Raw genomic sequence first — 27,647 nt, 5'->3', positions numbered from 1 at the left:
TTAACTTCCCACAGGGATCTTTCATATTGTACTCTAAGAAAACTAGCATCTTATATTTTCATCACCTTCTGAAAGGATGGTAAAATCTAAAGAAGGAAAAATATCCCAAAGATGATATTACAGCTGTAGGTAACAAAGTCAAGAACATTGGCCCTGTTTTCTGTGACATTCAGTAATATTTAATGTTCCTTTAGTCACTCAACAAACGTTTTTTAGATGCTACAACGTAGTTTGAGGGGATGAAAGGTAATATTACAACTCTTGGTGAATTCACGGCCATGTGGAGAAGAAAATGTGTTAACACGTAGGAAAGAATTCTATAAGCTGTCTTGATGATGTGATATTACTTTCAAGATCTAAGAAGGCTGGTTTTTGGTGGCCTCTGGATGTTTCCTTTCTCACCTGGGAGGCTCATTCATGATGTTAGAATCGGGAATACACCTTTTATTTTAGCTACAACAGAGCATTCTTTTGGCTCAGTATGATTTGCTGTGTTACACATATCCATGTTCTAGAAATTGAACTCTGGGTCCTGCAGGTGCTCAGGCTGGAGCCTGCACCTGTTTTTTCTCTCTCCTTTCTTCAGGGCCAGCATGAGCTTTGTCAGATCCTCAAGCTCCAGTCTCTTACCAGTTTCTTTTACTTTCTAATTAAAACTTTTGTCTATAAAAATGAGATTTATAGACCCAGTTTCACCTTTCACCAGAAGAATGACTGCAAATTAAGTGATTTGTTTTCTAGACTTTGGCTTTCTCATCTGTAACATGATGGGTGGACTCACATGTCAGGGAGTATTCAGTTTTTCTACCATGTGTTTGACGCACCCTGCTTCTCTTGGGTACATTTGAGTTTTAGGGAGGCACTTTAAATTTTGGTATTACAGGTCACCAAGAACACAATGCAGAGGATTCTCTTCTTTTTGAAAATAGCAGTTCCCCTGGAATTCTGAAACTTATCGTGTACTTACACTTTGAAAAGATGCTTTGGTTTGCAGGACATTTAATATGATGTATGGCTTTTCATTTTTTTATGAATAGTGTTTAAAGGATGAAGGCAGTAAATATTGTATGCACATATATCACTAAAATTCTATAAGTAGATTTTCTGTGTGATGGGATCTGGATGTTTACACCCCATTCATATGCTGACCTGTAATCACAAGTGTGAGTGAGAGGACCATGGGGGTCATGGGCCACTTGGGTGGGTGGGCCTCCAAGGATGGGAATAGTGCCTGGAAAGGGGCCCCAAGAGCTGCTCTTCCTGTCCACCTGTGAGGATGCCGAGAGAGGCGCTTATGGCAAAATGCCCAACCCTCCAGGCCCCATGTCTGCAGTGCCATCTTGGACTTTTCCACCTCCAGAACCAGGAGGAATAAACTCCCCCTGCCTGTACCCTGCCCAGCTCATGGTGTGTTGCTATAGTGGCTCAAATGGCTTTCTCTTAAAAGTCCGACTTAAATTTTAAAATATGCATTAAACAACTACTGTTTGTAATGCCCTGTTACCTTACGACAGACTTATTTTATGTTTTCGTTTGAAGATATCTAATAAGATATTTCTGAAAAACTGGTACAGTAATGTTGGTAGAAGGAAGATGTATGGTTTTAATCACAATAAAATATGCTGAGAAACCGTGGAGCAGTCACGCTGGCCTCTGAGGGGGGAAGCCCTGGGCTCTGCCTGAGGAGCTCCTTCCCCGGGGAGGGCAGTGCGGGCAGGCAGCAGCTCCATTGGACTTTCACTGTGCTCTAAATGTCTTAAAAAGGAGATGGACTCGATGGCCATTAAATAACTCATACCTTAAACTATAGAAAAATACTTGATGTTGAATCATGTTGTGGGTGACGAGAGCTCCTGCCATCCCAGCCTCACAAGGCTTTCACCTTTCACCAAAAGGCTGCCTTACCTTTACACGAACCTGGGAATTTTGAATGGCAGAAACAGCCCAGTGTCCAAAGCCTCCAAAGGAACACAGCTGCCTCCCACTTTTACTCCAAGGAGCCTCTGTGGCTCCGTCGACAGGACACACGACACAGCTTAGCGACAAGGTAACATTCCTTGGGAAACCGAGTTCCGGAATTCTGTGCCTGCCCTTCTTACCTACGGCTTGGTGAATCTGCAGCAGCAAGGGATTTTTCTGTTCTGGACATATGTTAGAGTTGCATCAGTTCAAGAGAAAAGCAAGCAGATGCAATTCTGCCTCAGTAACATGATCTGAAGGAATCTAACTTGGCTCAGTGAAAAGTCGTGGGACATGGCATGAGAGATTTGAAGTTTCCCCAGTTACAGCATTCTGGATGTCAGGATGTCCTGCTGCCAACTAGGTCAACAACTATGAAGAAATCCCGAAGTGTTAGTTTAAGACCCTGGAGTCATGTACATGTGTGTCACATGTATCTGGTGTTGCTGTTGGAATTGCTTATACTGCTGCTGCCTAGTATTTTTCTTACAATCTTTGAAAGCAATGTAGTTAATTTCTGATAGGTAAATACACAGGAGAGAGCCTGATTTAGTCTATTTATGTGACTGACCCTAAGAATAAAAGACTTATCATTTCTCTTATCTCTAAGTCATTCAACACTCTTTGATACTTTATTGATGGAGGAATATCGTGGATTTTCTAAAGTGATTTTGGCATTTTGAGAATGTCTTCTTTACACAGCTAGCAGCACAGATCAGAAACAGTACTTTGAGCAAGATAGACATGTTTCTCCTTCACATGAAACAGCTCAACAGACTCAAGTTGGCATGGAAGCTTAGTGGAATCGTTGTGAGCCTTGGGCCCGAGGAGATTACCTAATGTCCCCAGGTTCATTTGGCAGTGCTGCCAGCGTCTAACTAGAGTCTGAGACGACACCTTTGTGTTACCATGTCTGTCTGCCTGGTACACCTTAAATGAGTTGCCTTGAAAAGCAGGGGTAAGGCTGTTTGAAACTGTATGCTCCATGGTTAGTAAGAAAAGTGATGTAGGCCCCCAGACTTCCAACTTGATGTCAGGTGATCCTGGGGTCACGTATCCTTTAAATAGTGCGGCAGGGGTATCAGTGTGCATATGTGTACCTGAGTATGGTGTATATACATGTGTGTAAAAGTCAGCAGCAATCTTAGAGGCTGTTCCTAGTGTTTCCAAGTGGAACCCAGCAAGCCCAAGCAGCTTTTCCCGGGCCACCGAGATTTGGGGCCCCAAGGGAAATGCCCCAGCCCCTCCCAGACAGACCAGACAGTGCCAACCAGCTAAGATAAAGGGAGAGATGGGAGATGTGCATTGGACTTCTCTGAGCTGTGGACAGTAGACAGCATCCTTGGGGTCATCGACAGCAGGATGGCTGGGCTGGGGAGGGCCAAGCAGCCAGTGAGTCTGATCGCTGTGATGCCATGCCAGGCAAGCCCTGGTCCAGAAAGAGGAACTCCAAAGACTCTTCCTCTCCAGGAGCAGTGTTCCACTCACCTGCAGGAGGAGGCTGTAACCTGATATTTTTATCCTAGAAAATTGAAAGAGCTTTCTCTGCCATTTGCATATCTGTGTTAGATTTTTTTTCACATACTGAGTTAAGATGATAGTTTGCTTCTGTCTTTAAAAACTTTAGGAGAATTGTTACAGGAAGTGACCAGAGAAAAGGGACGCCAAGGCACTGTTAGGGCTCCTGAGAAACCGCAGACTGCATGGTATTCAAAGTTGTGAGAGGTGTCTGGGAGGCCTGGGTGAGGGAGGAAGGGTGGGAACCTTTAGATTGCTCTACCCATGCCCTGCTTCCTGAGGGGCAGCAAAGCCAGCCTGCCTCATCTGCCACTGGGTGGCAGCAAGCGCACACAGAAGTCTATCCCCACTGGGAAGAGCCTGGAACCACTGCTTCTGGAGGCAGGAGCTGCACTGCCCTGTAGCTCCTTGGACAGCTGACCATCCAGGCTTCCTGTCACCCTCCAGGACAGTGCTCTTGACAAAGGCAGTCAGCTGTGCTGCTGAGACAGACGCCCTGTGCATTGCCAGTCTACCTAGGCTATGCTCAGTTTTATCATCATTAAGTGGAACTGCTAGTGCCACTGTCCTACTGTAAGGAGAAGCATGATTTCTACAAAAAGGAGAGAAAGGGTAAGAGAAATGTGGGGCCACAGCAGGGTGGCAGTGATTATTTTTTTTTATTTTAAAGCGATTAAGACCAAAGAGGACATAACAAAGCAGATCAGATCAGAACAATGCAAGCAACACAGCATTTTACCACAAGACAACCCATAATTAACACTAACTACCATAATGTCTCTTTCTTTGAAATAGTTGAGCATAACTTTATATACGATAGTATCAAACATAACAAAACAGTATAAAACCATTCAAGAGAATGAAAGCATCACAGAGCTTTCAGAACCAAATAACAGAAAGTGAACAATGGCTACTATATTATCTCACTTTCCATATAAAATTTGTTTATACTATCACATAATAATATGTAATAAGATATAACATGATAGAACGAAGGAAAACAGAAGAACAAAAGCATAGTAGGACTTCAGAATAAGATGATATTAAATCAGCACTGGCTATTCTAATGTCTTGTTTTCTTCAAATTAGTTGTTCATACTATGACAGATAATAAAATCAAACCAGGGTAAAAACCATTCCAACTAATGAATGCAATCATTATAAGGCTTCAAAGCAATATAATGGGGAATCATGATTATCATAAACTCTTATGTACTCTTACCATTTCTTACACTAGGGAGACTATATGATATTTATACATGTGAGTTTGATTTATTTCGCTTATAAGTATGGTCTCAAGTTGCATCCATTTATTTATAAATATCTCAATGTGGTCATTATTTATAGCTGAGTAGTACTCCATTGTATAAAAATACCATAACTTTTTTTATCCATTCCTCAGTTGATAGACACTTAGGTTGTTTCCAAGATCTGGCTATTACAAATTGTGCTGCTATAAACATGGGTGCACATATATCACTGTGGTATGATGTTTTCAGTTCTTCTGGGAATATGCCTAGAAGTGGAATAGCTGGAACAAATGGGACTTCCAATCCAAGGTTTTTGAGAAATCTCTAGACTGACCTCCAAAGTGGTTGCACCAGTCTGTACTCCCACCAACAGTGCAGGAGAATTCCTTTTTCCCTACAGCCTCTCCAGCATTTGTTGTTCATAGTTTTCTTGATCCTGGCCTTTCTTTCTGGAGATGGAATCTCAGGGTTGTTTTAATACGCATTTCTCTAATGAGTAATGATGATGAACTTTTTTCATGTATTTATTTTCCATTTGCATTTCTTTTATCTGAGAACTGTGTATTCATCTCAGATGCCCATTTTTGGATTGGGTCTTTGAATTTCAGGGCTCTGATTTTTTTTTTTTTTTTTGATTCTTTATGTTTTAGACAAAAGTCCTTCATCTGAGGGACAGTTCACTAAGATTTTTTCCCAGTTTGTGGGTTTTCTTTTCACTATGCTGGAGATTTATTCTGACATGCAGAAACTTTTTAATAAAACATGATCTCAGCTATTGATTCTGGGAAGTATTTCCTGTGCGGTTAGATTCCTGTTCATGAATTCTCTACCTACCGCTATGTCTTTAACATTTTTACCTAATTTGTCTTCCAACAGATTTAATGTTTCTGTTTTAATATTCATATCTTTGATACATTTAGATTTTAGTTTAGTATATGGTGATAGGCATGGGTCTAGTTTTAGTTTTTGGCATGTGGAGAGCCAGTTTTTCCAGCACTATTTATTAAAGAGCCTGTTGTTCTTCCAGTGAACATGTTTGGCCCCTTTACCAAAGAAAAGGTGATTGAGTGTGTTTGTAGTTGTGGTTGTATCATCTAATCTATTCCATTGATCTTCAGATCTGTTTTTAACCCAGTACCGTGTTGATTTTACTACAACTGCTTTGTAGTATAACTTCAAGTCAGGGATTGTGATGCCTTCTGCCTTGCCTTTGCTGCTTAGATTGCCTTTGATATTCTATGTCTCTTCTGGTTCCAGATGAATTTTAGGAGTGATTTCTCTAGATCTATGATGTATGTTGATGGTATTTTTATTGGGATTGCATTGAATTTGTATAACAGTTTTGGGAGAATGGCCATTTTCACAATGTTTGTTCTTCCTATCCATGAGCAAGGGATGTCTTTCCATTTTCTGAGATCATCTTCAATTTCTTATTTCAGTGTATGATAATTTTCCCTATATAAGTCTTTTACTTCTTTCATAAGAGTAATTACTAAATATTTCATTGTTTTGGTTGCTAGTGTGAAGAGTGTGGCTTCTCTTATTTCTCTCTCTGTGATTTTGTTGTTAGTGTATAGGAATGCTATTGATTTCTGAGTATTGATTTTGTATCCAGCTACATTGCTGAATTTATTTATTATATTTTAAGAGTTTTTCAATGGAGTTTTGGGGGTCTTCTATGTAGAGTATCATGTCATCTGCAAACAGTGATAATTTAACTTCTTGTTTTCCTATCTTTATCTCTTTTATTTCTCTCTCTTGTCTAATTGCTCTGGCTAGTACTTCTAGTACTATATTAAATAGGAGTGGTGATAAAGGACATCCTTGTCTTGTGCCTGATTTTAAAGTAAAGGCCTTCAATTTTTGGCCATTTAGTATGATACTGGCTGTTGGTTTGTCATAGATGGCCTTTATTATATTGAGGTAAAGACCATCTATTTCAATTTTCTATAAAGTTCTTATCATGAATGAATGCTGGACCTTATTGAAGGCTTTTTCTGCATCTATAGAAATGATGATGTGATTCTTACTTTTGGCTTTGTTGATATGGTGGATTATTTATTGATTTACATATGTTGAACCATCCCTGCATGCCTGGGATGAATCCCACTTGGTCATGATGTATATATAATTTTCTTGGTGGTTTGCTGCATCCTAGTTGCCAATATTTTATTGAAGATTTTTGCATCTGTGTTCAGTAGAGAGATTGGTCTATAGTTCTCTTTTTTAGTTGAGTCCTTCTCAATTTTGGTACTAGAGTAATATTTGCTTTCAGGAATGACTTAGGAAGGATTACTTCCCTTTCAATTTCATTGAATAGTTTGAGGAGTGTCGGCATTAGGACTTCTTTATATTTCTTGTAGAATTCTGCAGTGAATCCATCTGGGCCTGGGCTCTTCTTTGTAGGTAAGACATTTTCAGTTTCATTGATAGAGATTGGGTTATTTAGCAGTGCTACGTCCTCTTGACTTAGCTTTGGTACTTCATATGTTTCTAAGAATCTATTTCTTCTGTGTTATCAAACCTCTGAGAGTAGAGGTTTTCGAAATAGGTGTTGATGATCTTCTGTATTTCCAAAGAGTCTGTAGTGATTTCACCTTTTTCATTTCTTATTGCATGAATTTGAGCTTTTTCTTCCCTTTTATAAATAAGGTTGGCTAGGAGCTTATCGATTTTATTGATTTTTTCAAAGAACCAACTTTTTGATTCGTTGATTCTTTCGATTGTTTTCTTAGTTTCTATTGCGTTGATTTCTGCTCTGCTTTTTATAATTTCCTCTCTTCTTTTGGCTTTGGGCTTGACTTATTCTTTTTCTAGATGTTTGAGGTGTAGCATCAGGTTATTTATTTGTATTCGTTCTGTTTTCCTGATGTGGGAACTCAGTGCAATACATTTTCCTCTGAGGATGGCTTTCATTGCATCCCACAGATTCCAGTAAGTTGTATCTGTATTTTCATTTTCTTGTAGGTATTGTTTAATTCCTTCTTTAATTTCCTCTGTGACCCACTGATTACTCAAGGGTGTGTTATTCAGTTTTCATGTTTTTGTGGGATTTTTGCAGTATCTTTTATCATTAATTCTAATTTTATAGCGCTATGATCCAATAACATGCAAGGGATGATTTTAACTGTTTTGCATTTCTTTAAATATGTTCTGTGAGCTAATATATGGTCTATTTTATAGAATGACCCATGTACAGCTAAGAAGAATGTGTATTCTGATGTTGGGTGGAACATTCTGTAGACATATACAGAATCACGTCCATTTGTTCACAGGTGTGATTCAGTTCTGTTATTTCTTTGCTCATTTTCTGTCTGGTTCATCTGTCCCTTGGTGTCAATGGTGTGTTAAGGTCTCCTGTTACAATTGTGTTACTGATAATTTGTTTTTTCATTTCTGTTAATAGTTGTTTTATATAACTGGGTGCTCTGGAATTTGGTGCATATATATTTAAGATAGTTATTTCTTCCTCTTGGAGTTTTCCCCTAACAAGTATGTAGTGACTTTCTTTGTCCTTTCCGATCATTGTTGGTTTAAAGTTCATGTTATCTGCAAACAGAATGGCTACTCCTGCTTTTTTTTGGGATTCCTGTTGCATGAAGTATTGTTTTCCATCCTTTGACTTTCAGTCTGTGAGTATCCTTCTGGGTTAGATGGGTTTCCTGTAAACAGCATATGGTTGGATTTTGTTTCTTGATACATTCTGCCAGTCTGTTTCTTTTGATTGGTGCATTGAGACCATTTATGTTAACGGTTTTAACTGTTATATGCTGTTTTATTGTTGACATGTTATTTTTCTGCAGTTGCATCTTTATCTTTCAGTTCTGTTTAATTATTTGCTTTGCTTAGTGGTTTTTTCCTTTGTGTATCTAAACTGTCTCTCAATATTTTTTGCAGGGTTGACTTGGTGTTCATGAAGTTCTTCAGCTGTTCTTTGTCATGGAAGTATCTTATTTCACCATCAGTTTTGAATGATAATTTTGCAGGGTACATCAGTCTAGTTTGGAAATCATTTTGCTTTAGGATCTGGAATACTTCACTTGATGCTCCTCTTGACTTTATTGTTTTTGCTGAGAACTCTGCTGTGATTCTGATAGGTTTTCCTTTATAAGTGATCTGTCTTTTCTCTCTGATAGCTTTTAATAATCTATTCTTGTGTTGGACTTCTGGGATGGTGATTATTTTATGTCTGGGTGTAGTTTTATTTTGGTTATGACTATTTGGAGTTCTATAGGCTTACTGAACCTGATGTTGGTTTCTGATCTCATGCTTAGGAAATTTTCAGCTATTACTTCTCTAAATATCCTCTTGACGTCCTTTATGTTGTCCCCTTCTTTTTCATTAATCCCAATCAATCTTATGTTGTTTTTCTTTGCGTCATCTTGCAGTTGTTGAATTGTTATTTCCTGATTCCTTGTTATTTTTAAAAGATCTTTCCTTTCCTGTTCACTAGCTGCAATCTTGTCTTTGAGTTCTGAGATTCTATCTTCACTTTCATTGAGTCGGTTTTGATGACTTTTGATGGAATTTTTGATTTCCTGTATATCTCTTTAAATCTGATTCATGTATTCTGTTATGTATTTGTTTCTTAAATTGTTCATCCAGGGATTCTATCTATTTGTTTTGTTCCTTTAATTTTTTAACTGTCTTCTTTAGATGTGTTCATCATCTCTTTCATTACTTTTATCATTTCTTCTTTTACCTGGGAGATTATTTCCAGTTTGAGTTTCTTTAAAGCTTCCTCGAGTTGCTTCTTTATTTCAGTTGCTAGTATTACAGGTATTTCTAGTGTATGGCATATATTTTCTTCTATGTATGTGGGTTCTAGGCTTTCTTGGAATGGAGGTTTAAGATTGTGTTTTGGTCTTTTGTTTTTTCATTTTCCTATATTTCTGTGTTTCAAGTGTTGTTGCAAGGCTTCCCCTGGATGTGTTGGAAATTGTCTCCTATGCCTTGGGCTCCTGGGAGAGAATGGAGGTTGCTGAGCATGGTCCAAGCAGGCCCTCAGGCCGTCCCATGCCACCTTCAGTGTTCCAGGTAGCTGGGCAGGCACCTAACCAATGTGGATGATGGACTGAAGTGCTCCTCAGGCAAAGATCAATGTCCTGGAACTCACTTCAACTGCTTTCAACTCCCCTGTTTGAAGTAGGTTGCTGGGCATAATGTAGTTGGTCCACAAGACCTCCCAAGGCTAGTGTAGTGTGGGTGTGCGCTGGATGTGTCCTTGAGCTCTGTTGAAAAGAAAGGTTTGTTTTATTTTCTTATCATTTCTTTTTGGTAAGAATCTTTGGATTATGTCTTATATTCTGAGTAATTATTCTGAGGATAATGATAAACAATAACTAGTGTTCTCTTATTTGATTTTTGAAATTCTGTTATATTTTCTCATAAAGTAGCAAATGTTTAAAAACATATCCTGAAGGTATAAAGTGTTTGGGTATTCTAGCCCTATTCATCCAAAATAAATGTCTAACTCTTGTTTTTTGGAGATCATCTTGGCATTCACACGGAAAATTCTTAATGAATTCCTTTTGGAAACAATGACTTCTCTTGCTCTCATGCCAGAATGTTCCAGCCATCTGATATAAATTTTTTCCCATGTGACTTTGCCAGGAGGGAAAGCATTTTACAGAGTTGTTCATGTGAACTGGTGTGTAAAACTGGACTCTACATTCTGCTTCTAGTCGGTCCTGGAGCAGGTTATCCAGAACATCCAAGGCCTCCTCTCTTATAAGAATTGTTTTGAGTTTTCAAATGAAATGACCCACTGTAACCCATGATGCCTTTGTGTCTGGAGGTGGCGTTAACTGCTCATCTTCAGGGTAATGTGTGCCCATCCCGTTCAGAAGTGGCAAATAGCTGGCATCTCTCCTTGTAGGCTGAGGGTCCACTCTCCATAACTGGTGCCACTGCCTTTCAGATTGGTAAGATTTTTTAGTATTACGCCATCCATTGTGTTCCTTATGGAGAATCTGTCCAAAGTCAGGGTGCCAACTTTATGAGTTAATAAATGATTTAATTTAGATAAATTGGTGCCCCCTTGACCAAGTTTCATGATCATGATTGAACTGCATTTCAGAATCAAATCAAAATCAGCAGAAGGATTCAATCACATTCTTTTACTGATTTCACTTCCTATTAAGTTCAGTGATGCTACACTGAAAAGAGGAGATTGCGTGCATCCTGAATCTCCCCTGCAACCATCTACACAGCAGACAGGATCAGCAGCTGGGCACAGCAGCACAGCAGAGACAGCCAGGGAGCTTGGCAGGCTCAGCAGGTGAGCGTGGCAGTCAGAAAGCTAATGAGAACCTTGAGGTTGATGCTTCTTGCAGAATTATCTCAAATTATGGTTTGTGCTTCCTTGTTTCCTCACCCACTTTGCCTTTCAAGGTGCACAGAAGTGATTATCTCCAAAGACCTGCAAATCCAGGTCAGCAGAAGGGCAGGCTGCAGGTTTGGCTTTCCTGGCATCTCTAAACAGCCAGCAATGGCTGTGTGTGAGGGTGAACAAGGAAGGCACTCTGGCGTCTGCAGCTGGAGCCCAGGCCTTTGCTACCTCTTGCATTTCCAGGGGTCAGTGCTTAGGCTGCCTGCCTTGGTAACACTGTTGGTCTAACCTCTCCAGATACATTGTATTTGCAGTTGGTTTTGCATTTTTAATGACAAGCAGCTCAAAAACTCGTGAGTTAACCCTTTAAGACTGAACATTTCTTTGACACTGACACCATGTTAGTCTTAGGGCTTTCCCATGTTTCTACATCCTAGCTTCAAAAAACACAGGCTATGCTTCTCCACTCCTACAGAAACCCAGAGGGACTTCCTGTAAAACAGGGGCTTGTCAGTGTGAAACTGCTCAGGGAAATCTGCTGGAGCAGGAGGGGTAGAGGGTGGGTGAGCTTCTGCCACACCTGCCCCACCTTGCTGCAAGGAGACAAAGTCCCTGCACTTTGTGTGCTAACCTCCTGGGATTTTGCTCAATATTGATGGAGACAAGCCATGAAGGGAATGCCAGGAACAGATAAAACATGAGCACAGTGGACGTTAGGGGCACGATGCACACCTGCCTTGCAGATGCCAGGAATGTTGCAATGTTTGGTGCAGCCTCAGGCTCAGTCTTAGAAAAGCTGTTAGACTCAGCACCTTGGAGCCATGTAAAATATGTCCTCAGCCTGAAGCACAAAAATACTTTTCTATGCTTTTTTTTTATAAGGGAGAGAATGGATGTGTGGAGCTCAATTTTTTTTTTCCCCCTGTAATTCTCAACCACATTCAATTGCAGTTCACATCAGCCGGCACATTCAGGTGGTGAGCTGGGTGGAACAGAGAACTTTTGTGGGCAGCTGCGAAGCCCTTGCCTTGTTACGAAAAATGTGCTTTGGATGCTTTTATTGAGAAGCATTTCCGTGACAATTTTGAAACGATTAAGCACAATCTCATGCACTAATACTAGAGTTGGCTCGGTAGCCTCAGAGAGGATTAGCTGAAGTTCCCATCTTGGGCAGAGCTGCAGGCTTGATTTGGCAATTTCAGTACATCCATCCCTGCTGGGCTTTCACAGCCAAAGGATGAAAGGGCGAATTCTGGCTTGCATCTGGCTCTGTGGTTTATTACCTGAGATTGCAGGGCTGGAGAGAGAAAATGATGGGAACAAAGGCTAGAATATAACCCCACCTGCAAAGTGCATTGTTTGATAAGGCAAGGCCGAGTTCAGCAGCGTTCATGTGCTTTTGGATGAGGAGCAGCTGCACACCACTTGGTGCTCACGTCCTCACAGCTATTTCTGCCATGAAGAATCATTCAGCAGCAAATGGGTTCCATTTGCATGTGAGCACTGGGCCCTTTTCCTTACTCTCTTACCCTTAGGTCTGTGACCTCTTGTAATTTCCATGTCCTAGGCCCTGGGCCTTTTAATTAGCACTTCCAGGCTCGCCTAGTTTCACAACAACCTGCCAGAGCATAGTGTCCTCTTCTGTGAGCTCACACACCTTGTCTTTTTCTAAGCTGGGGCTGAGCAGACGCTCAGTTCCTCTGACTCCCGTGGCATGTAGTCCTCATGAGCTAGGGCTGCTCAGAGTCCCAATGGGGTGTGATGGAGGCTGTCCCTGCAGAGGAGCAGGGCTCTGAGAAAAGACCTGAGCAACAGCAGGAAGGTCGCTCTGTAGACCTTCCATCCCAAAGATGAGAGTGATGCCCAGGGGATAGGTGGCTGACTGGTCCACTGCCTGGGATCCTTGTGGTGGAAACTCTAGATTGTCTACCTCCCTTAAGGCTGGGCAACAACGTAGGTCAACCTGTGGAGATTACATTTGGCCTGTGGCCACCTGAATTTTTCATAGCACCTCCAGGTTTAGAAGATTTTTAGTCCCCAAACATTTAGTCCCCCCAAATTCTAGAGGCTTCTAGGAACCACACTTTATCTCTGCCTGGACTCTAGGACATTTTGCCCAAAGTGGTTACATTTTAAATATTTTGAAAAGTCCAAACAACAAAGCCATAATAAAAAATTCAACCAACCAATGGAAATCAGTTTATGACAATGGCATTTGCTACTGATTATGAACTATCCAAGGTGGTTTATGATCCTTACCATGAGTCCTTAGGATCTCAAGCCCTGTGGCCAGTGCTGTTCCCATACAGGCTGAAGGTGCACATATCTAAGCAGAAGTCCAGGCCCTGAACACGCTTATGAACTCCCCAACCTATGTTTCTAGAGCATACTTCTCAAAGTTCTTCTGCATTCCTCTGAATTCAGACTCTGACAAACTAGAGTTGTGAGTATGCTGAGATCAGTCCTCATGAAGGCCTCTGTGAATTCTGGAAATAGACACAGGTTGAAACAGTGATTGGACATTCAACACCCAAGTCTTGGCACCAGAATTTCATACAAGTACTGTAATACAGTTTACAAGATAAATTCATGTGGTGAGTTTCCCAAGCCTAAAATTAGACATACTAGACATACATGCTATACAGTCAATATGACTATGACCTTTTTTTTTTTAATTGTTAACATTCCACATTTCAACTTTTGTCATTTTATCATCTAGTCAGGTCTCATAGGGATGAATTAGCCCCATTAAGACTTCTTCAGATTTAAACCTCACTTGATATGTTAAATTTGGGAAACTATATTTTAGATTATTGATAATACAAAAGTTTGGCAAGCCCCTACGAAGGAGTTTATCAATTGAGTAATTTTGCATTTGTGCTGACGCCACCTAGGTTGGTACTCTTTCACCTTTGTTCATAAGTGAGCAAGTTTTTGTTGTTGAGACAGAGTTTGATTTCCCTGGCTTTAAGGTTGAGGCCAGAGCGCCTGTCCTTGTCTGTACTTGCTTATCTCTCCATACCTGTAAGACGTGCTTGCAGCCCTCAGAATGCTCTGCTAAAACAGTGGTGCTCAAGCATTAGCCTGACAGACTGGCAATGCTTTTCACTGGGGAATTTAAGTTTGCTAATGAATTAAAATTATTCTAGTTTTGAATTCTGAGTTTGGCATAAATATATTTTAATTTAGATCTGTATCACAATGAGATTTCTGGCAAAGTTTGCATCTGTTTTTCAATGCAAAGTTTTGTTTTCTTTATATTATTTGAACAATAAACTCTTACAAATTTCTTCTCTTGTTTGGTAATACTTTATGTCTGGATTCCATGGTCCAGAGACTTAGGAAACTTGCCTCCTTGAATTACTCCAGGAGTAAATTCTCCTCTCTATAGGGAGGTTGGGGTGTCAGTGCAATCACTATTCACTGTCAAAAATAAGATCTATCTTGGGTAATGTCCTGTTAATGTGGCTTGTAGGTCAAGAAAATTCTGATGCCATTGCATCTTATATTAGGAAATAGTAACTTACAATAATTAAGCAGCTACTTTAGAAGAGCTAAGTTCTTGCCCAAGTAGATGAAGCTCTTCAGAATTCAAGCACTTGTAAGTAGGTGGATCCTAATTCCCTTTCACCCTTGTCTGGGTATCCATGTGTGCACAGATTCACAACCACTGGACACAGTACTGTGGATGGTGTGGCTGGGGACAGGGACAAGTTTTACTTAATTTTCTGACTCCCAAATTTCTAGAAACCATAGTCACTAATATTTACATCCCATATACTTCTGTCTCTCAATTTTGATGTTCTATTTCAATTTATTTTTCATTCCCTTGGACTTATTTTCATTGATAATTTGTAACGTGGGCTTTTGCTGTGGTAAGCCAGTGGCTCCTAAAGGGCCTTTTAATAGGCTGAGTGGCACTGCATGTATCCTTCAGCGTGCAGTGCAGAGCAGGTCTCATGTGGTTGTCAGAAAACATTTGTGCCACTCTCCACAGTGGAAAATGCTAATTTCAGAATGTAAAATGGACATCAAAGTATCATGTTTTAAGGTTTCTTAAGGATATAATTTTTAAATCAAAATATAAATTTGAAAATAAGACTACAGTGGAGGTAAATTATGTTTATTTTGTAAGAAAATAGCAGACTCAACATTAGAAATAACTGATTTTTTTCATTTGCAAGTACATCAGAGTAGTTCCTTGCTTTAAATTGGTACATACTTGCATAAACTGTGAGATGTTTTCATTTATTTCATTCTCATTTAAATAACTTACCTTTATGGAAAAATAACGATGACAGTTGAAGTCTGAGTAATGCAGCTGGTGGAAGCCCTATGATACTAGAATTTGAAATAATTTTTCCAAGAATTGAGTAGAACTGCACTAAAAACATCCTGGTTTGGGTCACAAATTCAGAAAAACTAGATAGCTTGGAGAATTAATTTTTTACTATAGAAGTTATTGGCTCTGCATTGATTGGCTCTACCTTTTAAGATTAATAAATCTCAGAGTTGGAAAGAATCTTAAAATGTTTCACTTCATGAAGCCAACAGAGGCTCAAGAATGAGCTCTGCTGTCTCAGTGAGATGGACATCCAGCCAGTATCCCTCCAATGATGGAGAACCCAGAGGCCTCCAAAAGACTCCTTCTAGTTTGATTAATGGGCAGTGCGTAGCAGCTGTGCAGTTTTGATCTAGAGATAGTCATGTGCTAGTACGGTTTACAGAGGGCTGTTGTAGCCATGGGTTGTGAGAACAATTAGAATTAAGACACAGAATTTATAATATTATTTTATGATGGTCACCCAAAGCTAACACAAGAAAGTGTAAGAAATCTGTCCACAACACTAAAGACGTAGAATATTCAGCCAAGGGCCTGAATTCCACAGCAATGTCTTGCATGAGTCCAGATGAAGACCCAGATTCATGACAGTGCCTCCCACATGTCCAACTGGAGGTCTAGAGCTCACAAGGAGGACACCAGTCTCTTTTATAGATCTTCTCTGGGAAGATCTAAAGGTCAGCAGTGAAAGCTAGAAAGTCTATGCCAGAGGGGTAAAGGATCTGTGCTGGTAGGTTGAGGGCTTTACGCTGGAGCCGAGAAGTCACGCTCATGATAAAGACCAAGGCTGTCCTGAAAAGTACCACAGTGATCCTCAGTGACACAGAGGTCCTCCTGAGCTCTTCCAACAACTTTATATGATTAATTATATCCATTTTTCTGAAAGTGACCTGATTTTATTCCTTGTGGATGAGTAATATTCCACAGTGTATATGTGCCACATACTCTTTATTCACCTGCTAATTAGTACCTAGGTGGATTCCATAACTTGACAGTTATTGATAGTGATGCAGTAAACACAGGTAATCAGTTTTTTCTGTGTTCTGACTCATTTACCTACTCAGGAGTGGTATAGCTGGATCAGATGATGGCTCTGGTGTTAGAGGACTCTCCACACTGGTTTCCATTGTGGCTGTACTCGTTTGTGTTCTCAATAACGCTGTGCAAGGGTTCTTTTCTTCATATTCTTGCCAGCATTCTTATCTGTTTTCTTGGTAATAGCCATTCTGACTGAAGTGAGAAGGAATCCTAATGTATTTTTATTTGCATTTTCCTGATGGTTAAATATTTTGTGCACTTTTTGTATATTTATTGACCATTTGTACTTCTTTTGGGGACTGTCTGTATAGGTCATTCTCCCATTTATTGATTAGATTGCCTGTTCCTTTGTTAACTTTTTTGAGTTCTTTGTGTGTTTTGGAAATTAATTCTCTATCAGACAAACACGTGTCAAAATCATTCTGATTCTGTAGGCAGTCTCTTCACTCTTTTTTTGTTGTTTCCTACTGTTAGAAGTTTTTCAATTTGATACAATCTCATTTGTCAGTTCTTCCTCTTATTTCCTAAGCTTTTGGAGACCTATTCAAAAGCTAGTTGTCTTTGCCTGTATCTCAAAGTGTTTTCTTTAATAGTTTCCAAATTTCAGTTTTAGGGCATTTGATTCTTTTTTTTTTTGGTACCGGGGATCGAACTCACGACCTCGCACTTGCCAGGCAGGTGGCTTATGCCGCTGAGCTAAATCCCAGGCTTCGGCATTTGATTCATTTTGAGATGGTTTTTGTATAGCATAAGAGATAATACTCTCATTTTAGTCTTCTGCCTGTCAAGCTTTCCAGCACCATTTAAGGGCCATTCTGTCTTCAATGTGTGTTTTTTGACACTTTTGTCAAGAATCATTTTACTGTAAGTACCTGGGTCTATTTCAAGCTCTGAAAGAAAATGACTGCCAACCCTAAGCATAGTTTTCCTTTGAAATTGAAAGAAAACAGGCTTCAAGGTAAGCATAAGCTAAAGGAATTCAGGAGTCCTAATCCAGCATCACTAAAGAAACCTGAGGGAATCTGGCACTCAGAAGGGGAAACAAGATAAATGCAATCACAAGAGCATAGGAAAGAACAGCTGTCACTGGAAAAGCGAAAAAGCAAATGAGAATTAGCAAAAAAGTCAAATAGCATTAACCCAATAAATCATCAGACCTCTCAGATGAGAAAGAAATGAACATAAATAATTCCAAACAATAAGAATAAAAGCAAAACTAAACAAAATAAGACAGAAACAAGTTATTTCAAAAATAACTGTAAACATAAAGTCTGAATTCTTCAATTAAACGCTGCAAATTGGTCTTTAATTTAAAAAAATATTAAAAATGGTGATTTTAAGAATAAATATTAACTATGAATCTACCTGAAGTCAGTTTGAGAATGTAGTATAAGTATTCTAAAGTTAACATGGGCTCCTTTTCTAGAATTGTCATTTCATGCATTTAATATCTTTGCAAAAGTTATTTAACCGCCTAAAGGAGTATTAAAGGAACACGCTTGGTGTGTTAATTACTTGAGAAGTAGGAAGTCCTCATTTTGCATCAGGACAACCAGGCCCACCAGCTGCAAAAGCTGGACTAGGTGCCAAACAAGATGTAGAGATACAAAGGCATGAATCATGTCACAAGGAATGTAGTCATTGTCCCAGCCCTGAGCTGTGTACAGTGTGACCATGGATCAATCATTTCATATCTCTAGCTGCATAGCTCCTGTATCCAACAAAGATGCACACAAGATGATTTGTAAAGCTTAATATTCTAGAATTTGCTGAAAATTGTTCTAGGAACATTAGGTTATGTGTGATATTTAGTTCCTATTTATATTATTCAAGAAGTCTATGTATGAAAGCATAATTAGGACCCAGTATAACAACTGCCAGTTTCTTAGGTTATTAAGTGCAAAGCAGCTGTGCTGTGGGAAATGAATAAGCTCTTTTCCATTGAGAAATAGAAATTGGCCCACCACAGGCTAAAGAAGTTCATATTAGGGTGAGAAAGAATCTTGAAGTATATAATCCTGTTTTGCAATCACATTTCTATGAAAAAAAACATTGTAAAATTGGATTCTTAAATAAGGACATGTTTGCCAAACTCTGGCCATTAGCTCTCAGATTACTTCTTGTGTAACATTGAGGAAATGGTCATTCTGCCTGTGAAATTAATGAATTTATTACCTAGTTTTTTAAAAAACCCACATTTTTCTGCTCTATTAAAGCATTCATTTGTCGCATTTTTAATGAAATGTTTGATAAAAAATGATTACTAGTCACGACTAGTGATTTCTTTTAAAATAATGTAAAAATCAGATTGTATCAAGATTAATTTTTACAAAGAGCAAGAAATTTCTTTCTGCTCAAGAAGAAGAAGCTTTGCATGGAGCCTGACTTTGAGTCTGGACGCCACTTGCTGGACAGGCATTGCTGTCAGTCTTTGACTCCCTGCTGTTGCCAGAACACGTGGCGCCATAGACTCTGCCTCTGCCCTCGTGTACTTTCCTGCGTGCCACTTCGGTACCTCCATTAAGAGAGCAGCCGGAGGCAAAGCTGCAGAGCATACTTTCCCATCAGCCTCCTCATGGCATCCTCATTCCAGCGCCCTCTCAGGTGTGGCAGCTGACACAGAAGGGCGTGGAGGAGGGTCAGAGGCTGGAGTGTCATAAACATCTTGAAGATGTGGATCTTATCTGCTGGTTGATTTTAGTTTGATAGCTCCAGGAGTCAACATTATCACACTGATGCTATGGAATAAACAACTGTAATCTCTTCAATAGCAAGCTACATATGGATAACCCTAAACTGAAGGATTTTCTAGTTGGTGAAGTTTCTCTTTTGAATATGGATTTTGGCCACAGGAATCTGTTGCACAGATGACCATGTAATAAAAGGAACAGTGGTATCTAGGTTTCCAGTCATTCTGGGACATGAAGCAGCTAGAGTTGTAGAGAGGATTGGAGAAAGAGTCACTAGGGTGAAGCCAGGTATGCAGATGTCAAGCCAAAAGTCTGAAATGTGTGGGCTTTGATTATCCTACCACAGGAATGCACATGCTAGGAATTACTAGAGAGAGCCTTCAACCAGTTTAGGGAGGTAAAAGGGTTTAATAATTGAGTGGCAGTTACTCAGTAATGCTTAATTGGGAAAATCTCAACTTTAGCAAGTGAACCTTATGATGCTTACAGACCAAAGAATACTCTTTATGAAATGCTTGTGTGTAGAAGGGACTCGATTCATACTTGTGTGTTTCTTAATTGAACAGCATTATATATCATGATGTTTTTCCTTTAGGTGACAAAGTCATCCATCTGTTTCTGCCACAGTGTAGAGAATGCAATGCTTGCTGCAATCCAGAGGGCAATTTTTTCATTAAGATAAGTAGGTTTCAGTCATTTGTACTCTAATGTCACTTCAATTGTTCTTGTGTTCATGTTTAGTTGAATTAACCACTACGGGTATTTGAAAGATTACTGTCTGATGGCACTACCTGATCTACATGCAAGGGAAGACCAGTCTATCACTTCATGAACACTAGCACGTTTACTTAGTTTGTGGTGTGGAAGAGTCTTCCATTGCTGAGGTGGATGGCACAGCTCCTCTTGAGATGGTCTGTTTGATTGGTTGTGGATTTTCCACTGGGTATGGTGCTGCTGTTAAAATAGGTAAGGTAAGAAACAGGGTAGGCACCTTCCCTTCCTCCTTGTCTCTCTCTCTCCCTCCCTTCTTTCCTTCCCTTAATTTATTTTTAAAATGAATTTCTTGGAATACTGAAGATATTTTAAAAGAGGAAAACCAGTTTTGAAAATATGCTTAGTATGTTTTCAAGTTCTTTCTGTATAATACCAAACCAACTAGGAGAAAAACAAAACTCAATAATCTAGATTAAACTTTTGTTTCTTCTACATCTCCTCCTGCTGAAATTTAGATTTTCACCTAAAGCCTATGTTTCTTCTTTCACAAAACACATATAAATGCTTATTTAGGAGTTTGCTGGAACTGAATCCAGAATCACTATTAACAGGGTTAGCTCCTCCTGAGAGGCCCGGGCCTCTCTCTTTGGTAGGTAGATGGCCATCACCTTCTCCAAAGTGTGTCTTCATAGCCACATTTCCCTTTTTATATAGACAGCAGTCCATATTGTTTTAGGGCTGGATCAGTCAGTTTTCTGTTGCTACAACAAAATGCTTGTTGTTGGGTACTTATAAAAGAAAAGAGATTTACTTAGTTCACAGTTTTAGAGGCTGACAACTCAAGGTCAGGCAGCCCCATAGCCCATAGCCACATCACCAAATGACAGATAGATGAGAAGAGGCAGCTGTGTGCAAGAAAGGCTGGGTACAGGGGCAACCTCACCTTGTTCCAATCCTCTCTTAAGGGAGCTGACTGAGGTCCCAAAGGCCACATAAGGCCTCCTGGAGCAGAACCTCAATGACCTGTCACCTCCTACTATCTAGGCCCTACCCCTAATGGTTCCACCACCTCTTTCTCTGCTGCACTGGGGACCAAGCCTCAGCAACAGAACCAATGGAGAAGTTCAAGCCATATCTACTTTGTAGGAAAGGCTCACCTAATGACTACATTTGAGCTCCATTGCCTCTGCAAAGACCTTTTTCCAGTAAGTTCAGACCCTGAGGTGCTTTTTTAGCCACTGTCATAATGACCCTGTGAATTTGGGATCCTGACCCTAGTGGTAATTTATAGGCTTTGCTTTTCAACCCCACTGCTGATGTTTACCAGAGCCTCATTCTGCAGATCACCCCAAGTTCTACTTGCACTGTCTTTGGCCTGGGAGGAGTCGGTCTATTAGTCATCATGGGCTGCAGGTCAGTGGAACCTCCAGAATCATTCAGATTAACCTCAACAAAAGCCAAGTTTCAGAAGGCCCTGGCCATGAGAGCCATGGAGTGCATCATCCCCAAGGACTCCACCAAGCCCATCAGCAAGGTGCTGTTGGAAATGATGACAACAGTGTGGACTACACTTTTATAGTTATTGAGTATCTTGATACCATGGTGCAAGCCAAGATTCAGGGAGCCACAAAACTTACCCATGCTATGAGATATGAGCAAGGTTAACTTTACTAACATAGCTTTACTAACAGTTAAGTATGAAAATTAAGTATTTGTCAGGCAAAAGCTGGTAACCATATAGCAATTCTGCCTAAAAGGTACAAACCTTAAGAGCAGTTCTGCTTGATCAAAGTCACTGTCCTGTGAGCAGAGGGCATGGTAGTAAATACATCTAGATGCAGGGTTCTTAAGTGTTTGTCATCTTCCTTGTATATATGGAGTTCCTGGAAAAAGTGATTCCATCCCTTGAATTTTGTTTAGCAATCCAAGCATCACAAGTGAAGTCTCTTAAGAGAGGTGCAGAAGCAGCGTGGAAAGATGCTATTCTAAATGTTGTCTCACTTCCCCCAAATCTGTGATTGACCTATCTTCTCAATATTTTCACCTAAGCTCTGTTTTCCTCTATCTAAATTCCTTCAGAAAATGGGCCTTTGATATCAAACAATATTCAATATTGGGTATGTTTGTAGGGATTATTGATTTTTATGATACTGTGAAGAACGTTGGTCTCAGAAGTATATACCAACATCTGTATTATGCTCTAGCAAGTATTTAAACATGGCTTAAAGAATGGGCATATGATCAGAAAATGAAGATGCCTCAGAGATACCACTGAGAGACTCCTTTGTTTCACATTTTAAAAAATATTTTAATTTTCAAACTAACATTTTAAACCTATGCTGCTAAAATTCATATTATTTCCCACAGATGACTTAAGACTTCTCTGAAGTCTTGATATCATGCAAAACTCATGAAGATTTCTCCTGTATTTTAATCCCTGGCACACTGGAAACATCACGTCCGCTGGCCATGTTAATGACTGCCCTGTGCTGTAAAGGACAAATCTGTGCAGGAGTGTAATGAATGGCTGAAGGTGCACTGAGAAAAGTTTTAAAAGCAAGTAGGAAGCCTAAAAGATGGGCCTAAGTTAGTTTTAGACTTGGAAGCTGAGCAGCTAATTACTGGAACTATGATAGTTCCTAGGCAAGCTCTGGGCCTGTAAGATCTTAGAAGAGGCATGAGTGGCTAATTTTATTCTTTATTTTAAACTCGGGATGCCCTCGCATCCTGCCACATGAACCTAAGGGACCAGTGTGGTAATGGCTGCTGCTCTATAAGCCAGTGTGCTCAGCTGTGACCCAGTGCTCCTGTTCCCTGGATGCCCATGGAAGGGGGATGTCTTTGGAGGTGAGGATGGCAGAGCCTGGGGAAGCGGGTACTGGGTTTCCCACTCTGGTTTGGTAAATGCAAGCAGCCTACTGTACCCTCACACCTGCTTCAGAAACCTTCCTTCAGCTGGCATGGTGGCTCGTATCTATAATCCCAGTATGATGGGAGCCCAGGCTTAGTGACTTAGTGAGATCCTGTTCAAAAAAACTCTCCCAAAACAAAAACGAAAACAAACAAAAAAGGTGCATATGTAGTTTCAGTGTAAAGTTTCAAACTCTATCACAGAAAAAATTTTCCTTCTATAAAATGAGGAGAATCATAACCACAATAATTCAAAAGATAATTATCTGCACCTTACTTTGATTTAAGGAATTATGGGTGGGCATATTTTTAGTATTAGCACCTGCAATCAAGTTTCCCAAAGGCTAAGAGGCACCAACAGTGCCTCTGCTGGGATGATCCTTGTGACATTATTCTCCACATATACAAGAATGTGTATGAAAAATAAAATTCATTAAATTTCCATTAGCAAAAAATCTGGACCCAAAGCCAAAATATACAGTCAAAGAGAGATTGTCACATGCTGTAGGGACAGTTCAGGCCCACAGCAGAATGACAGAAAGGAGTAAGGATGGGTGGGGTGAGAGCCACCAGGCCACATGAGTGACAGCAGCTCCTCCTCTCCTCCCACTGTCCAGTGTCTTCATGCACTTTTACTGGTGCTTCCGGAGCTCTTCCAACATTAGAGTCTGCTCTGCAGTGTAAGAGAGTAACAGCCCTCAGGTACTTGCTAAAAGTATAGGAAGGAGAATTGTTCTTTGTTTAGACAAGCATGCAATTTAGTGCAGAATGTAAAAACAAATATTAAAGAAATATTAAAGAAACAACAAAAATAAATGTGATAACAAATGTAAAGCAAATAATAAGTGGAATTAGCATTTGTAGGCTACCAAAAATTTTATACAAACATGTTAATTTATTTTGTTTTTTCATAACTGAGATAATTATCCATTGATTATAAAAATAGGAACCACTTTTATTTGGAACCACTAAATCCTTTGCCCCATTTGGTTCCCAACTTGACAGTTGTTGCTTGAAACTGGTTGCTGGGAGGCCACAACTTGTTTTTCTGGTTTTTCCTGCAGTATTCTTTGGGGCACTGCAGTGTGAGGCTGGTTGGTATGAAAGAGCTGGATTGAGAAACAAGACAGTGATAATACACTGGGCCTCTTCATGCCAACCATCTGGGTCATGAGGGGTATTATGGACCTTTCTGGGTACTAGACGTAAAATTCAGTTCTTCAGAAAACACTGAGTGTGTGCTGAGTGCTGGGGATCTCTCCAGGAGCTGGGACACAGCAGGCTCAGGGCTTGCCTGAGGTCTGCACTCAGGGTGTGGGAGAACCTCTCACTTCAGTTCAGAGATGTGATGAGTAAGCAAACACAGTGGGTATCTGATGGTGAAAAGTAACACGAAGCACAGAGCGAGGGCCATAGGTAGTGTGGAGGATGGGATGGGGTGGTGAACAGTGATGTTTTATGATGTTCAGAGAAAGTTCTAGGTAAGGAACACAAAGGCTTTGAGCTATTCACAAATCCCAAGAAAGCATATCCCAGGGAGAGAACGAAGCCAACACAGGGCATGTGGGCAATGCACGCAGCTGGAAGGAGGTGGGCAGAGTGGAGCAGAGGGACGGCACTGAGGCTTTAAGGAGCCCCAGACTCCCTGTTCATGTTCTCCTTCAGACTGCTGTGTGGGAAACACTGCACCAGATGCAAAGGACACAAGCAGGAGACACTTAAGAGGTCATCACAGTGCAGGAAGGAGATGCTGATGGCCTTGCAAGTGACAGTGCTGGCAGGAAATGGTCAGATCTCAGGTGTACTCGAAGGGGCAACACGAGGATTTGCTGACTCACTGCATTTCATTTGTGTACTGTGTGACAGGAAGAGCAGCATCCAAGGCTTAGAGTCTGAGGAGCAGGAATGATGGAAACTTGCTGCTTACCAGGGTGAGTGGCATGGGAGGGACAGGTTGGAGGGGAGTAGAGTCCCTTGGGGTGGATCAAGTTCATGATCCTGTCAGACATGTGAAGAGGGGTACCAGGCAAAGGTGGACCACACAAATCTGTAGCCATGGTCAAGATCTAGGCTGGAAGTGTAGGCAAAGGGTTTCAAGCACAATGTGTTTTAAAAACACAAGGTCAGAGGGAATTATCCTGAGAGTAAATGCAGACCAAGAGAAGAAAAGGTCTCAGGACTGAGACCTGGGACCCGTTAGAGTTACAGGCCTGGGAGATGTGGAAGACTCAGAAAATGTCATTGCTCTGCCACAATGTGGTAATCAGAAGCCACATGAGCAGAGAGACAAACAGGAAGCCACCAGCTCTGTCAGGTCCACCTCTGGGAGCCACTTTATCACTCAGGGATTCAGCGTGGACCACCGTGTCAGGAAGAGGTCAAAGTGATCAAGGCAAGAGCTGTGGAATCAGCACCCCAGAGCCAGACCCTGATCCTGTGGGCTCTGGAGAGAAGGAAGGAAGGGGCGGAGCCAGGAGAGGTGTGTCGGAGACAGCTGCTGTTGTGGTTCACCTGTGAGGCAGAGGACGCGTGGGAAGGCTGAGGGAGACGGAGGGATCCAAGAAGGGCTGCTGGCCTTTGTTTCTAAAGTGAGAGAAATATAGTTCATTTTATGATGTTGGAGATGATCAAATGTGAGGGGGAGTACAGGGAAAAGAAGGCACAATGTAAAATAATGAAACACAAAGGTAATTTAGGGGAAATGCATGCTCATTTATAGATTGGGAAAACAGAAATGATGCACTCAAACTAGTGGCCAAATTCCTGGCAAAAACCTTGACCTGGACCAGCTGATAACCGATGTTTTTCCTTTTAACAAAATCAATGGAGAATCCAAGCTACTGGATTTAGGACAAAGGTATCTGGTTTTTATGGTGATCTAGTGTCTTCCTTAAGGCTACTCTTAAGATCTACTATTTATTTATTTATTTTTGGTGCTGGGAACCAACTAAGACCTGTATTTGTCAGGTAGCCGCTGTATCCCCAGCCCAAAACTCTACTATTTATATGTACTTCTTTCTTTTGTATTTTACTTCTGATTACCGAAGCTAGCCAGAATGATACAGCTACTTACTTCTTCTTTACAGCCTTAATATGCCATTGTCCTATGTCAAATTTTTAAAGTCCTCTCAGGAATATTTTTCTGTCCGACTGATTTCATCTTGGCTATTTTCATTTCATTGTAAAATTTCTAGCTTCTCCAATTCACACCACACAATTCCCTCACCTTACAGTTTTCAAAGTGCTTTTTCAAGTGTGTTTTCTCCTGGTTCTTGAGATCCAGTATCATTCTTGCCATTTTCTGCTGACAAAAACTGAGGTTAGGAGAGATAAATAACAATGGCAAACTCTGGCCTCATGGAAGGCACAGACTCACTGCAAAGCAGGTATCCAGGTCACCACATGCCACACTTAATTTGTAGAGCTCAGCAGGCTCCAGCTACGCGTGGGCCTTTTCTTCTCATGCTAGTGTAGCTTTGGGATAGGATGCAAGAACTGGCACAAGTATTAACTAGCTCTGCCAGTGGATGCCTTTCCAGCAGCCAAAGAGCCTACCTATAAAATGCTAAGAAATTTCATTTATTGGGTTTGTAAATATTTACTGAGCACCCATTATGTATGTTGCAAAGATTCAGATTATATACTAGTAAAAAGAACTCTATGTTTGCCCAAGATCTAAACTTTCACTAGCTTTTCCCAAGTCCTGTTTTCAGTGTTGTGTCTAGTTTCTAAATCTGGCACAATCTACAGAATTATGGTGTTAGGAACATGCATTCAAATTATTTTTAAGCAAATAAACAGTGGCTTCTGGCAGAAAAACTCTCAAAATCACCTAGTACTCTTTCATTCAGATAAGCAAGTTTAGCAACTTTATATGGGCATTTGAAAAAGAGTTACCATTTGCTTCCCAAATAAGTCCTTTCAAAAATTTTGCTGCTAATTTTGCCCTAATACAGTGACTCCCAAATAATGTTTGTAATGAAATCCTTACATTTCCATCTATTTTCTGCATAGCTCCAGTGAATATCCCACATATCTCAGCTTCACCCAGAATCATCCTTTTACTAGTGGTCTCGTCTCACCAAGCACTGTCTTTGCTTCTGCTTTGATGGATGAGAAGCCAGAGCTCCCTGTTTGACTTCTTTCTTACTCATCTGCACCGCAGACAGACCCATGCTAAGCCCCCAGGTGCCACCCTTGTGTCCCCACAGCCTTTTCTCCTCCCGGACCCCTCAGGGCTGCCATCCAATGGGTCAGGGCTCCTTTGGAAGAGTTAGCACAGGATCTGGGTAAGGGTCTTGTTTGTGCTACCTTTCAGCTAGTTTCTAGGCTTAGGCTCTTCCATGTTAATGCCTCAGCCTGGTTTCGAAAGCCCTCAATACTAGTTGAAGCTTATCTTCATTTATCAATTGACCTAGGTCAATTTAGCACCCAGTCTGCTGCCTCTTCTCCACTAAGCTTTCAGGATCCAGTGATACTTTTCTGATCTCTTGGGCACAGGAAGGCTGAGCACCTTGCATAGCTCCTCCTGTTTGTACCTCCTTGACCTGAAAACCTGTTCCTCTCATCAGCCCATTGTGTGTGTACTGATATTTCTAGAATCAACTCAATACCTGAACTGGGAAGCTTCACAAAAACCAGTGAGTGAGCACCTTAAGCCTGCAATGTTTTCCAGGAACATATTACCTGATGTTTTGAAAACACATAAGAAATGTTAATTGTTTAAAATAACTTGTTTGAAAAAAATAGGAGCAAAATCACTAAAAACTCTAATTTCATCTTTCAGCATTCAAACTTTAAGATCCTGGGAGTGGAGCTCTGTGTCACATGATGGGACGCAGACCTTTCCTTTTGTAGTTCTTTCCTCAAAAAGTACAGCTCTGTATCAAACATGA

General features: G+C 40.5%; 3 protein-coding genes across 3 annotated transcripts in view; 2 read left to right on the top strand and 1 right to left on the bottom strand.

Moving 5' to 3' along the window:
• CUNH4orf17 (chromosome unknown C4orf17 homolog) overlaps window positions 1–2,041 on the bottom strand; it is a 31,518-nt gene extending 29,477 nt beyond the window's left edge. Inside the window, exon 1 of the mRNA XM_003468020.3 lies at window positions 1,906–2,041. The gene's annotated coding sequence lies outside the window, so the exon portion shown is untranslated. The remainder of the gene's footprint in view (window positions 1–1,905) is intronic.
• Window positions 1–27,647, top strand: part of Trmt10a (tRNA methyltransferase 10A) — a 133,471-nt gene that overhangs the window by 59,891 nt on the left and 45,933 nt on the right. The gene's annotated exons all lie outside the window — the stretch shown is intronic.
• Window positions 1,219–27,647, top strand: Adh7 (alcohol dehydrogenase 7 (class IV), mu or sigma polypeptide). The gene is given in 17 exon segments (XM_063224378.1): window positions 1,219–1,407; window positions 10,871–11,007; window positions 11,121–11,303; window positions 16,465–16,540; window positions 18,328–18,379; window positions 18,382–18,428; window positions 19,260–19,416; window positions 19,724–19,820; window positions 19,899–19,975; window positions 19,978–20,099; window positions 21,185–21,389; window positions 21,392–21,446; window positions 22,555–22,585; window positions 22,587–22,689; window positions 25,472–25,522; window positions 25,525–25,609; window positions 27,539–27,647. Coding segments are annotated over 17 exon segments (1,776 nt in total).

The sequence above is a fragment of the Cavia porcellus genome, unplaced genomic scaffold (assembly GCF_034190915.1).
Source record: "Cavia porcellus strain 051 isolate PalLab524CR breed Dunkin Hartley unplaced genomic scaffold, mCavPor4.1 scaffold_14, whole genome shotgun sequence".
NCBI lineage: Eukaryota > Metazoa > Chordata > Mammalia > Rodentia > Caviidae > Cavia > Cavia porcellus.
This window is presented reverse-complemented; position numbering and strand designations above follow the sequence as displayed.